The sequence below is a fragment of the Mesoplodon mirus genome, assembly GCF_964341445.2.
Source record: "Mesoplodon mirus genome assembly, chromosome: 5".
Taxonomy (NCBI): Eukaryota; Metazoa; Chordata; class Mammalia; order Artiodactyla; family Ziphiidae; genus Mesoplodon; species Mesoplodon mirus.
In genome coordinates this window covers 47343555-47357300 of record NC_138980.1, presented here as the reverse complement: position 1 = coordinate 47357300, position 13746 = coordinate 47343555, and the positions used below count along the sequence as shown (strand labels likewise).

Here is a 13746-nt window from a genome sequence, read left to right as displayed (position 1 = left end):
GTACAACAATTTATGTTATATTATTATTATTATTTTTAATCCCAGAAGTTAAGTGCAAGATCTACTAGGAAAACTGTTTAGGTAAAAAGGTTTAGATTAATTCATGGAAAGGATGAAATGTGGATACCAAGAAAAATAAATGAGGCTACATGAAATACTGAAAACAGTATTTTATTTCAGCTGTGCAATTGAGAAGGAAAATGATCAGGCTGAGAGCTAGGACACCGATTTTCTAATCACTTACTTTGCCCCTAATAAAGTTCCTTCAGCTGTGTGCCCCAGTTTACATGTACGTAAAATGGAGTTAATTTGTGCCCTAACATTTGTGTGAAGAGAATTCTCTGAAATACTACACCTTAAAGGTCACCAATAACTTTGCAAGTTCCATTCAGATGTAAGTTACTATTAAATTCACAATGGGCAGGCATTTTGTTTGTTTTGTTTTAAGGTGTTCATAGGCCAGGATTCAGATGCAACATTGTAATAGCTTCAAAGATAACTTAACCAACTTTCTTTTCTAAAGAACTTCTTAATAAATAGAAAAGAGACATCTCATTTTTCATCTTTGTTTTTGTCTTTGTAACAAGTGTGTGTGTGTGTGTGTGTGTGCGTGTGTACATGTGAGAGGAGCCAAACCTGACACAGGTCCAGGGTTCTTCAAACTAACTTTTCCTTTTGTGAGGGGACTTCAACCAATAGTGCATCCAAGACTATCAGAAATGATGCCTTAAGATACTACTAACAGATCAGAATACTAATGAACGGAAAGCACATTCAAAATAGGGGGAAGTTATTGTTCTATTGAGCAATGATAAATAAATTGCAAGTAGCATGATAGTCTGATCTTTAGAAAAAAAAAAAAAGCTTTAGTCAATTCGTGGTTGCTTTGGGAAGGTGGAGGGCAAACAACTTCTGACCATTATCCAAGTTGTCTGCCTGCACCCTCCTGCCTCAGTCTCACCTCCAGCCTGTGTAGAAGGCACATCCAGCGCAGGCAACACTTGGGGCACAGCAGGGAGCAAGGTCACACAAAAAAGCATCAGCTACCATCATGGAACAAGATATCCTGATCTTTCACTTTGATCATTTCCAATTCATTGATTAAAAAAGAAAAGAAAAGGGCTTCCCTGGTGGCGCAGTGGTTAAGCATCCGCCTGCCAACGCAGGGGACACAGGGTTGAGCCCTGGTCCAGGAAGATCTCACATGCCATGGAGCAACTAAGCCCGTGCACCACAACTACTGAGCCTGCGTTCTAGAGCCCGCGAAACACAACTACTGAGCCTGCATGCCTAGAGCCCGTTCTCCACAACAAGAGAAGCCACCGCAATGAGAAGCCCACGCACTGCAACAAAGAGTAGCCCCCGCTCTCAGCAATTAGAGAAAACCCGCGTGCAGCAGCGAAGGCCCAATGCAGCCAAAAATTAAATAAGTGAATAAAATAAAAATAAAGAAAAAGAAAAGAAAAAGTTCCTTCAACCTGGAAATGCCATGTCATGAGTGTTCATACCCTACAGAAGGGCTCTTCTGACCTACTCACCCACTGCCCCACCAGATGTAAATAGTATCAATATTTGGTCAATCAAGCAGCAAATGAGCAAAAAAAAAAAAAAGTTCTTGAGGGAATCTTGATATTGATTAAAGGGGCATTTTTTTAAACCACCATAACGCTGACATGAACCAAAATGTGAGAATCTTGCCAAAACACTATACGATACGTATAGTGACCATGTCCAGATTAAAAATGGACACGTGCAATGTGATTATTATTTTCTCTTTTTTCCCTCTCCTGGCATGGGAAGTGTTAAAGAAAACAATAAAAGGACAAGTTAAGTGTACAGGGTAGGATTTACTGGCATTTACTTTTAATCTATGGCCCTTCACTCTGTAGCTTATCGGGCCTCTGTCAGTCCTTTTTCCTCCTTTATATCTCATGAGGAGCGCCCCCCCCCCCCATGCTGCTACTGAGAGACAGAGCCCAAGTGTCTATAAGCTTTTTGTCAGGTAAAAAGAGAAGAAAAAGGAAAGGAACAAGAGGAAAAGCAAAGCTAAGAGGCATCTATTAGATGTCACTAGGCTTTTGTATTCATGTCAATGATTCAGGATTAGAGTATTTGAAATAATCTTATTGAGAGGAATCAAAAGGCCCACCGAGTGAGAGGCTGCTCTGTAGCATATGGCAAAGGCACGAACAATATCTTATTAAAGATGTGTTGGCTAACACTATTACTTTATATTATATTACAAAACTATTGTGCCTCAAACAGTTAGCAGGATGGTATAGTTACCGAGTGCCATTTTAGAGGTTATTGTGTGGGATCAAGCCATATAATTTGCCAGCTTGTCTAGTTACATCTTTCCAAGTAGGATTTGGAGGCAAGTTTGGACCTGGAACCAAGCACTTCACCTTCAAAAATAAAAATCCCCAAAGCACACTGAGGATCACTCTGTTCCCACTGAAAGTGGAATATACATTACATGGATGAAACACCAATGGCATTCTCTTCCCCAGAACCGGTTTCATTAAGTTTGCATCATTTACCATATGTGACCCCCTCTCCCCCCATGAAAAATATGCAGGGCTTTTTTTTTGGCTTGATTCCCCTCCTCATGAAAAATACACACACACACACACACACACACACACACACACACTCAGCTTCACACATTAGCAGGGTTAAGGCAATTAAAATTCTATTACAATAAGTACTGTAACGTTAAAACCTTCATTTACCTCTGGACAAAAGCTTGTAACTGGAGAAAGAGTTTGCGAGGGAGATTTATCTCCATCTACACACACCTTTAAAGGCAGCAAGCAACCAAAGACAAACCTGTACTGTTCACCATATTTCACTGATTGCAATTGGAGTATTTAGGTCACTTTTATATTGTCCAGGATGGTATACGATTACACGGTTTGTAAAGGGAGGGATGAGATGGTGGGAGGAGAGAGAAGGAAAAATTAATGGTCTATTTCAGATAATACCTGATGCAAATTAAAAAGACCAAAATGCCACCTCTTTATATGCATGAGCCTCTAAAGAGAGTTTTTAAAATCTGGTCAATTTTTATTAAAGAGTTTGGTCAGTTGCTTGCAGTAAGGAAAAACAAGTAAAATTTCTCAATGGAGAGTTGCATTTGGGGAGGGATTTGGGTTTTTTTCCCCATTCTAAGCAATTTATTTTAGAAAAGTAAAAGCATATTTATCATAATGATATATTCTCATCACAAACTGTGCAAAGTTGTTAGATGACACACAGAGGAGTTTGTAGTGCTTTTCTGTATTTTTCCAGAACTGTTACAAAAACAAAGTTATGATGACATGAGATTTAAAACCCACACCATGGGCTGACACCCAGGCCAGTTACACATATGCACTGCTGATTCTCTGAAGCTCCGTTAAATACATTTCTTGGAAGTTGCTGCCATTACTTCCTTTACAGGAAAACCACTGTTGTTCATTATATGGTGTCTGCAGTAGTATTATACCATGTAAAAGTACTTTGCATTATGATATATTGTCAGCATATTTGCAATCCATTTGAATGCATTCTGGTTGTGTATTTGGAAACAGCTGATAGCAAATAGAATATAGACTGCTATTAGCTGATTGTATTCGTTATTTTCTTTTTTTTTTGTATTCATTATTTTCTTATCACGGTAGCAAACTGCACACAAGTGTACAGGCTCATCTCATATTCAGAACGGTATTATCTGATATGTGATAAAATTTAGAATGATAGTCTCTCACATAAGTCTCATCGCTAATAATCACATATGAATTCCCACTGAGAAAACAAATGTTTAAATACGGTAGGATTAATAAACAACCATAAATTCACGCTCAGTGTCAGCGCTGGCTTTTCACTTTTGGAAAAACACAAACCTCTCAAACCAACCAAGAGGACAGCAATTATCCTGCCTGCGGCAATTTTAAAGGGTGAATTCCTCCTCCTTTTATTTTAATGGAGCATTCAAAGTTAGGAAATCAGGCAATATAAAAGGCATATCAGAAATCTGAGAAATGCATTGATACCTCTGGTTCCTTGAGCCCCAGATAGCTGTTTGTGCACCTTACAGAGTGATTATGTTTAGTGGTTGGTCCTTCTAAAAACTGATGAAGAGCAAAATAATGAGTTGAAAGGTCAATGAAATAAAGTCATGAAACTCTGACTAAAAGCCTCATCTGCAACATTAATAAAAGTATGTCTATGTTCATGTTAGTTGAGGACTTTATTTTTTTACAGAAAATAAAGGAAAAATTTTTAGTGAATTTTTGGATTTAAGTTTGATTATAAAGGACAGGGAAATCATTTACTGTCGAGGGAACCTGATGCCCTCACCATTTTAGGATTGTAGATATAGGAATTAGAATATAGCCCACCCTGTTCAATGTTTAAAAAAAAACTCAATTATATTCTAATTCTAAAGTTTTACTATTGTTTTCCTATTACACAAATGAATATATATGTTACATAAACACATCAGGATCGATTTAATCAAGAAATTAGCTTGGTGATAAGACAACACTGCGCTTTTCTGAAAAGTCCTATTACAGCATTTAAACCTCTTAAATGAAGAATGGATCTTAAATAAAATTGTTTCTCTGAACAACCCTGACAGGTAAAATCAACAGGTAAAATGGCCATTCCAATATTTTCACTCCTGAACATCCTATTTCAGACAACAATCATAAAGAAAACACATTTAGTGTCACCTAGGTGAAAGTGATCTAGTTGTGAAAGATCTTTAGAAAATCCTAGAAAAAAACAAATATACACTTCTTTTTTTCTTTTTAGGAGACCCTTGGGTAAGTGTGGCCTAAAGAGCTAATTCCGAACAGGTTAAATTCTTCATGTTACAAAACTCATGTATTTTTTGAAAATGTTGCCATGTCAGGGCTTACATCTCAAATGTAGATACAGAGATTCCTATAAATGGAAAAGAAAGACAAATCTGTTAAAGCTGCAATAAGCAAACCCAAAATCTTTAGAGGGATATTAGTTGGCAAGCTTTAAAAATCCATGTTTTTAATATTGGCCGTGAGGGACCTAAAACTCTCCAGTTACTCAGGCCACACTATATCCCGAAAGGACTATGTCTAAATTCACATAAGACAGGAGAAGATAATTCGAGGAGGAATTTCATCCTTTATTATTTCTATCTATTAAAAGAAAACAGTCCACTTGTCAATTCTTATGATCCACAGCACAAAGAAATGAAGAATTGGGCTCTTATTTTCTCCCTTTATTTAGTGATCCAACTATTTCATCAATCACACTGACCTTAAATTGAAAAAACAAACAAACAAACAAGTATTGAGCCATCCCCTATCCTGCCCTACTGGAAGTAAGTGACACAAATCTGGCCGGAAACTTTAGGGCTCTATGTGAAAGGAATCCTATAGCATACTTCGGAGAAAGAAATGTTTTTGTAAGACCATCTGTATTCATCCATGTCATTGCTCAAAGGAAAATAAAGAGTTCTGTGAAGCAAATCTAGAATGCACAGTAATCCTAACTAACTAGATAAGGAATAACAGTCTGCACACTTAATATATTCAGTTCAAGCATTTATAAATAAGTTTCCACATAGAAAATGGAAGTTTTTTTATGAATTCAGAAAAACTGGGTTCCCAATTCAGACTACCCTGTGACTTTTGTCATTATCATCTTTTCTGATTCTTACAAAGTAAACCTAATTAAGAACCTCCCTCATTAGTCTTCCAGAAAAATTAGCCCAGCTTATGCTAATTACTCCTGCAAAATTTAATAAACTCGTTGAAATGGGAATAGCCTAATGAGGTTTTATTTATTGAACTAAGATAACTCCTAGGAAAAAGGTTAGGACACAAGGATATCCAATGTTTTAATAAAACTACAATTTATTCAATTTCTAAACATGAATTTTATTGCAAACCTTTTAAATTCAAATATGAGTTGCTATGTGAATATGTTAAATCAATCTCCACCTTAATCCAATAACTGCAAGTCATTTTTTGCTTTTTACTTTAACAATAATTACCACACATAGCCCTTTACCTCAACGATAATGAAATTTGCTGTGATTAGTTCCTGGTCATCAGGTATTAAACATAACACATTTGACTTTTCCCATGTCTACACAGCCCAGATATCTAGATCATTGGGCACAGCCTGTTTTTTTATAATTCTCAATCAAGCCATTTGGCATTAGGCAGAAATACAACCTGGCAGTCAACTCCAGATGCCCACTTTGTACCTTTACAGAAATTTTCCTCCAAACTCGTTTGAAGTGACTTGACAAATTGTCACAATCGTAAAAAGAGTTGGGGTCATATTTTTCTTACTTTGTCGCATGCTAATATAAAAGAAGAAAGTAGAAACACATTTTCTAAATCACAGTATATAACTGCTGATTTTATTAATTTCACTTCTTTGATAGAGTATGCTGACCTGATGTCCCCAAATCACTGGCAGCAAAAAATACAGCCAAAATTTAACACAGAAATAGCTTACCCTGTACCATTGCCGTATGACCAGAAAGCCTCTTCTATCAATCCTATAAATAGTTTTCCTGAATAACCACTGCTAAAAGTCTTTTGACTGATAAAAATAGCACTGTTCTTCCAAAATCCGAAGGACAAGCAAAGGGAACTAAAAATTATTGGTGCCCAAAAGGTGACTGCGTGTTAAACCTATGCTAAATCCTAACACAAGGATTGCCTGTACCCTCAGCTCTATAATTGCACATTGTATGAATCTTGTAAAAACAGTTACTATTGCTACTGAATGCAGGCCCCATAACCTATTTTTACAAAATAGGCAGGGATTCGCATCCATAAATCTGAAAGCAAATCAAACCCTAAGCACGTAACACAGATATTATGCAATCGGTAATATAGAATCAAATTGGAAAATATGAAATTCAAACACGGTTGTCATTTTTTTTTCCTTTGCAGCAATTTTATGGAATTGAAAAATCTTTTCTATTTTGCCCTTCCTTGTATAAGTTCTTTTCCTGTTGTTATTCTCTTCGCTTGTTGTTAAAAATGGAAGTTTCACATATCAGCACAGACAGGACTGGAGCTTTTAAAACCTTTGGCAGACTGAAGGACAAATAAATTCTGAAAACTCAGATGCAAATAAAAATAGCTAAGTGGGGTTGTGCATATCAGCTGGCATCACTGCTTGAAAAGACGGTTCATGGGAGACAGTGGCAACAGCCAGCAAATAAACATATGTTGGGACTCATGCAGATACCCTGGGTTTCAGCCGTTTTTCAAGTACCCCTCTCTTAAGAGACCAAGATTGGCTAACACCGTTTTCTACTTTGTCAAACCAAAAAAGAAAAAATGAAAAGGATAAATGTCATGAGTAATATCTCTAAAGCCACCGACAGTATAAAGTGCATACTTATTTTGCCTAAATTGTTTGAACTACCCCAGCCAAGAAAAGGTTTTAAGTACCCTACTGGGACAGATGCAAGGCGGCAACAATAGAAGCCACACTAATGCAATCCAGGTAACACAATCCTGTTTCAAAAACACGGGCCGGGCTAATTACAGCGCTGCTGAGTCAAGTTTCTTATGCCATCGCAACCCACAGAAACAGGTCAAAATCAAATGTTATTCAAACCACAGTCATATCAACCTTCTATATCAGAGTCACGGCTTAAAACCAAACGAAGAACTTAAAAGCTTAACCCATTCAAAAGCAAAAAAAAAGTGTTTTCATTGCGGGTGGCAAAGTAAGGTTCTTGTCATCATCTGAACCAAAAGAAACTGTGTGGCAGAACCGAATGTTGATAGTTTCAAAGTTTGGGGGAATATTTGGGCTGGTCCTTTGATCAGAACACTTTCTTTTTGAGAGAAGAGTAAAATCTGCTTAAAATAACAAATGGCATTTTGAAGAGAGGTATTTAAGTGAAACAAACAACATAAAGGTTATATTTATTTTTTATCTTATTCATTTGAAGATTTATCTGCCATTGCAGAAAAAAGAAATTACATAATGGCATGTCTGCTTTTGTAGATAAACATGATATGCTAATTCTATAGGCAGCACACAACTTCATTACACACTAAACCGTTGATGTTTTTAACTTTGAATCAAAGATATTAATCCTCACTTATCAAGCAAAGATATATGTCTTTGGTGAGTATTAGTGAAAGATATTTAGTTAAAATATCTGATTGAAATGTAAGTTTTAGAAAGCTACTTGGCAATCAAAATTGGGTTTAAGCCTGAAGAATCACATAAGTCAAAATCAACAACCGATGTTTTGTCACAAATTACAGTAAAGCAAACACTTTTTCAGTCAACTGAAAAATAACAGAGCAAGCCTCCAAAAAGTAAAGAATTGGAAAGACAGATGGGTGGGCGGGGCAGGGGGGAGGTGTCAAAAATCATTATTACCAAACCCCAAAAGGGACTTTTGTTCAGCTGTTGATTTCCTCAATGAGGGATCAGTCAGTCTTACCTGCAAGACTCTTCCAGCTAACGGAGGGTGCTAGCTCTTGTCCTAGCTGACAACTGACAGTATCTATAAACCTTCCAGGCCATTTAACTCCCAATGAGCAATGCTATGTAACAAATGGTTTATCATACATGTTTCCGTACAATGAATTTCAATAATTAAAATGTAAAACGAATATTTGGAATGCAACTTTGCATAATCTGTGCACACACTGACTCAAAATTGCGCCGAACAACTAAAACAGATTTATTGTTCTACAGTGATTTTCTTGGTCATGTCAGATTAGTAATATGGATCTGTTTAAAAACACAATAATTAAGACAAGCAGGATAAATTAATCAACTATAAGGCAGCAAGAGCTACAATCAAACACGGGAAATTACTGTAGAAAATCTTGGTTCACAGATCTCTTTAAAACTGCCTTTATGCATAAATAAAACCTTAAAATGTAGATGGATTGCATCCAACAGAACTACTGTAGCTAAAAGTGATAATGATTCAAACATTTTTCAAATAAAAGTTAAATATTTATAAGCACCCAACCACATTTCATAAATCACAAACTATTATTATTTTATTTCTGAAGCTTCCTGGCACAGCGCGAGGATTGAGCCACAGAAAGTCAAGAAAGAAGAAAATATGCCTTTAGGAGCGTGAATCAGACACAAAACTGGAGCAATCCAAGAAAACAGGCCTCCAAAGAACATCCCATATGGCTTTCCCAGGAATCGCAATAGCTCGGCGCAGCTGAAGTCATGACCAACAGGCAAATTTCGGCCACATGCCTTCCTAACCCTCACCCATGAGCCACGCAAGGCAGGTGTTTCATTATAATGAGGAAAAAGAACCGAGAGAAAGTAGAGCGGTCCCTACCTGTCAATTATCACTGGATCTGAGGGAGTCTCATTTCGGTTGCCACAGCTTTTCTTGTCACAACAGCGGCTATGGAGCAAAAGCAAGAGGATTTAGTACAACCATTACCATGTAAAATCATCATTTAGGCAGACAGAAGGTTCAAATTGCTGGGTTGCAAATGCTAGAATTACCACAAAGCCATACCTGGCAATCAACGGATCCCTGAGACAGAACGTTCTATTTGGGTCACCTATGGGTTAATGGCCAGGCTTAACCTCTCCCTGCACAAAGGAGGGAGGGAGAGGGACTCCCATGGAGCGAGGACTGACAGCCCTAAGATGGGGTCTTCCCATCACTGCCCGCAGGATTGGAAGAGTTCACTGTGAAATGCATTATTATTACATCTACCCAATAAGAATATTCAGGGTTGTGGGTGGCTTAAACACTCTTCCCTCAAGATCACACTAATTGTGTGGAACGCGTCAATAATGAGGTATGAGTGATTTCTCCCCCTCCAGTCATTTTGTATTAAATGGATTCCTTTTTCTTCTCCTTCCTCTTTTATGGGAGACGTTTCCTTCAACCACAACCTTCCCCAAATCCTAAAACTATAACTGTTTGCTTTTGAACCATGTTCAGAATGTAAGAATAAAAGTACAACACAATAATTAAGACAGAGGCAAGATAAAAGAAAATAGAGATCCACACATCCTCTGGCTTTTGTGCCCTGCTCTGGTCACTGCAAGTTTCCTGGAAGCATTTGGGACAGTTGCTCCAAAGCCTGGCAAAAGCCTGACAATGGACGCTCTTTATTAGGTCAGAGAAAAGGCAGACGTGGGCAAGAAAAGCACCTACTATCAAAATCCCACCCCACGTGTGACCTTAAAGTTGACAGTTTTTTCTTAAACTGAGATGCTTCTAAAAAGTGAAAAATTAGGGTTTTTGAAAACTACCCATGGTCAATGGAAAACTATCCATCTGAGACTTGTTTGCAAATAAGAAATGTGTCCACTGGCCAGTCTATACCCAAGGGCACACTATCAAAGCACGTATTTGATCAGTCAAGGAGGTGAGGGAGTTATCCAAGCATTATACATTGCCTTGCACCACAAATAAAATATGCACTTTTCTCCCTCTCGCTTACACAAGCACGCACGCACACATACAAACATACACAGAGACTCATTCGACTTAGTGAATCATAGAGCCTAAATTTAGAGAGCTGCTAGAGAGAAACAAACACTGAACTTCATTTTCAGGACCCAGAAATATACGCCTGCACAGGGAGTCTTTCAGCAAAGTTAGGAAGTCTCTCTTCTGGCTGTAACTATATCTCTGAAAAGAGAATCAGCTTCCATATTTGGTGCTCATTCTATTTGCTTCTCGTATCTTCAGAAAACAACAGCAAGAATTGTATCTCCTTTGTCAAAGGCCCAGCTAAAAACCATGCCACTCCCTTAAGAGCCTTTCCTTTTCTGATTCAGAGGAAACTATTTCCTCCAGGCCTGAGTTCTGCTATACTAGTACTTTGGGGATAGAAAGCCCAAAGGATCCCAATACCTAAGATGAAGAAACAAGGGAATGAGAAGTACAGTCTTTGAAATGCACACAAAAAATAATAATAATAATAGTTTACAAACTAAACTCCATTCTCCCTGGACTCTACACCCCTGCACCTACATCTCAAGGGCTTTGCCGGAAGAGCACAGTGGTTAAGCACACCGACTCTGGAATCCGAGCGGCTTGTGGCAGCTGGAGCAAGGTATTCCACCTCCTGGAGTCTTAGTTTCCTCATGTGTAAAACGGGGCGATAGTGGTACCCACCTCTAAGTGTGAGGGCTCAGGTCTCCAAAAGCAGCCCATGGACAGAGCCCAGGTCTTTACCCAGGGATAAAAGCAAGGAATGGGAAGGCCTATTTCTCCTTTCTATTTTCCATTTGTTCCTTTCTTTTTCAAAACAGCGACTGGGCAAATCCCCATTGGTCAAACCCTCACCATTGTCCTGCCTGGACTGAATGCCTTCCAGGGACTCTTCCAACTCACCTGATGATAATTTCAGACTAGACTCTACATCTCAAGACAATCTGATTCTCTCCCTCCTCAGTGCCATCACCCTCATCCAAGTCACTTTCACTTTCTCACTTTAACTCCTGCAGTGGCCTCCCACCTGGTCTCTCTGTCTCTACTCTTCACCCCCCATGACAGCCAGAGTGATCTTTTCAAAACGTCAATTGGACTGTGTCACTTCACCGCTCAAGACCTTTCAATGGCTCCCCATCACACTGAGAATACATCTATGGCCAGACCACCTCCCAGTCTCCTGTCACTCTCCTCCAACTTGCCAAGCTGCAGCCTCACTGGCCAAGTTCAATCTCTCTAATGGGCCACGCTCAGTCTGACCTCAGGCCCAGGTCCGGGCAGGCCTCCAGGCCTGGACTGCTCCTCATCCAAGCCCTGCCTAGTTAGCCAGCCTCTACCCCCTCTTTGGGCCTCAGCCTCTAGGCTCCTTCCTTCCTCAGAGAAGCTGGCCCTGACACTTGATAGGCTCCTCTGGTTTTTCCTTTCAGGGCATGAAACACAAAGCAAATTATATACTTACATATATATTTGCATATTTTTTTGTCACTGTCTCCTCCCACCCCCTCCCCTACTAACTCATATGCTTCATAAAGGAACACACTGTCAATTTTATTTACCTAATGAGTAGCGTAAGGCCTGGGACAGAATAGAGAAGCTCAAATATCGGTTGATGGATTGGACAGCTTCATGAATGAATGTAATGTACTGGGGAAAATACAATCCAAGAAAATAGGAAGGTAGCAGATAGAGGAAGCCAAGCTGACCCTCTGAGCAGACACTGCTGAGGAAAGGAACGTTCACCTCCACCCCACCCCATACACCAGACCACCTCCCCAAGCAAGAGCCACACTAGGCCTGAGATATGCCCTGTGCCTTAAGCACTGTCTTCATCCCCTTAAAATAAAAATGCCCTGGAGTGCAGCCAGCTGAATCGAAGCACAGCCTAAGCGAGAACCACCCCTCTCTGCTGTGCCCCAAGGGACCCAGGGAAAAAAGCAGATGCGAAGAACAGAAGTGTATAAGGACTAATAGAATAGGAATAAAATAGGAATAATGAAGAAAGGAAAACAGACTAAAGGGCTGGAGGTCATTTATCATTTATAAAACCTTATACAAAGTAGGAAATATAGACCAACAGGTTTCCTGCCTCTCAAGTCATGTCACTGCATCACGTAGTCAACATCCCCAAAACGGGATTCTTGGGCTCTGCTCTGCGTCTGGGGTGGCAACAAAACAGTGTCTACAGTTTAAGCCCACTTTTAAAATATATTCATATACACATATACATATATGTGTGTGTACATATATACATGTAAACATGGAACTGTGTGCAGCATTAAAAAGAACGAAGGTGGGTTTGTACACACCATCATGGAAAGAAGTTTGTACACACCATCTACATCATATTATGACCTGAGAAAGTCAAGCTGCAGAATAGTATGTACGGTATGGTCCTACTTCTAGGAGAAAAAAAGGAAAGACTGAGAGAGAGGGAGGGAGTGAGGAAAAGAGACAAATAGTCTCACAAGCCAGTTCACACCCTCACTTCACTCAAATTTCTGCACAAAGTGACAGCCTGCAGAAGCCCTTCCCTGACTACCCCCAGAGCTCTCTAGCCCCGCATCCTGCTTCACTTTTCTTCCTAGCACTCATCACATTATATTTTATATTTGTCTTCTTATTTATTGTCTGTCTTTGAGTACAAGGGTCTTAGACTGTTCTGTTCATCCCTGAGTCCCCAGCAACTAGAACAGAGTGCAGCGCACAGTAGGCCCTCTGGAAGTATTTTTTGAATGAATGAATAGAAACTTCAAGGAAATAGTCTATAAGGAGTGGGATAAGTGGGGAACTATAGAGGATATATATTTTATTTCTGTACTCCTGCAGTCTTCTGCTTTGTATTGCAATATTATTTTCCTATTAAAAAACTAAAAATCAACTGCAAATTGGGGAAGGAAGGTCTTCCTTTAGGCTGAGCTGGCATCTAACCCCCTGAAGCTCCCTAGTTCTAACCCAGAGCCAAGCAGAGCAAGGACCTGTCTTCCTTCCCTGTGGTGGTCCTTCTTGCCTTCTCTTTCCTCCCTTCTCCAAGCTGAACTGCTCCCTATGTCCCTCTACTGAACTCAGAAGGACTGAGAAAGATGGGTACCAACCACCACCATACACAAGGCAGGCATTAAGCAAGAAGGACAGAATGAAGGGAGAACAGATTCACTTGTGTTTAAGGCAGGAGAGGTCTCGGGCTGAAACAATACAGTACATGGAACAACAGATGCAAACGCACTTCAAGGGAAAAGTTACCAGGTTAACAGAAGAAATCACAGTGCTAATCATGTCCTCATTACTGTGTGACTGAT

General features: G+C 39.3%; 1 protein-coding gene across 4 annotated transcripts in view; it reads right to left on the bottom strand.

Moving 5' to 3' along the window:
- Positions 1-13746, bottom strand: part of EBF1 (EBF transcription factor 1) — a 394244-nt gene that overhangs the window by 359509 nt on the left and 20989 nt on the right. For all 4 annotated transcript variants that reach the window (XM_082621398.1, XM_082621399.1, XM_082621400.1 and 1 more), the window contains exon 6: positions 9329-9397. In XM_082621398.1, coding sequence (XP_082477524.1) covers positions 9329-9397 — 69 coding nt within the window. The remainder of the gene's footprint in view (positions 1-9328; positions 9398-13746) is intronic.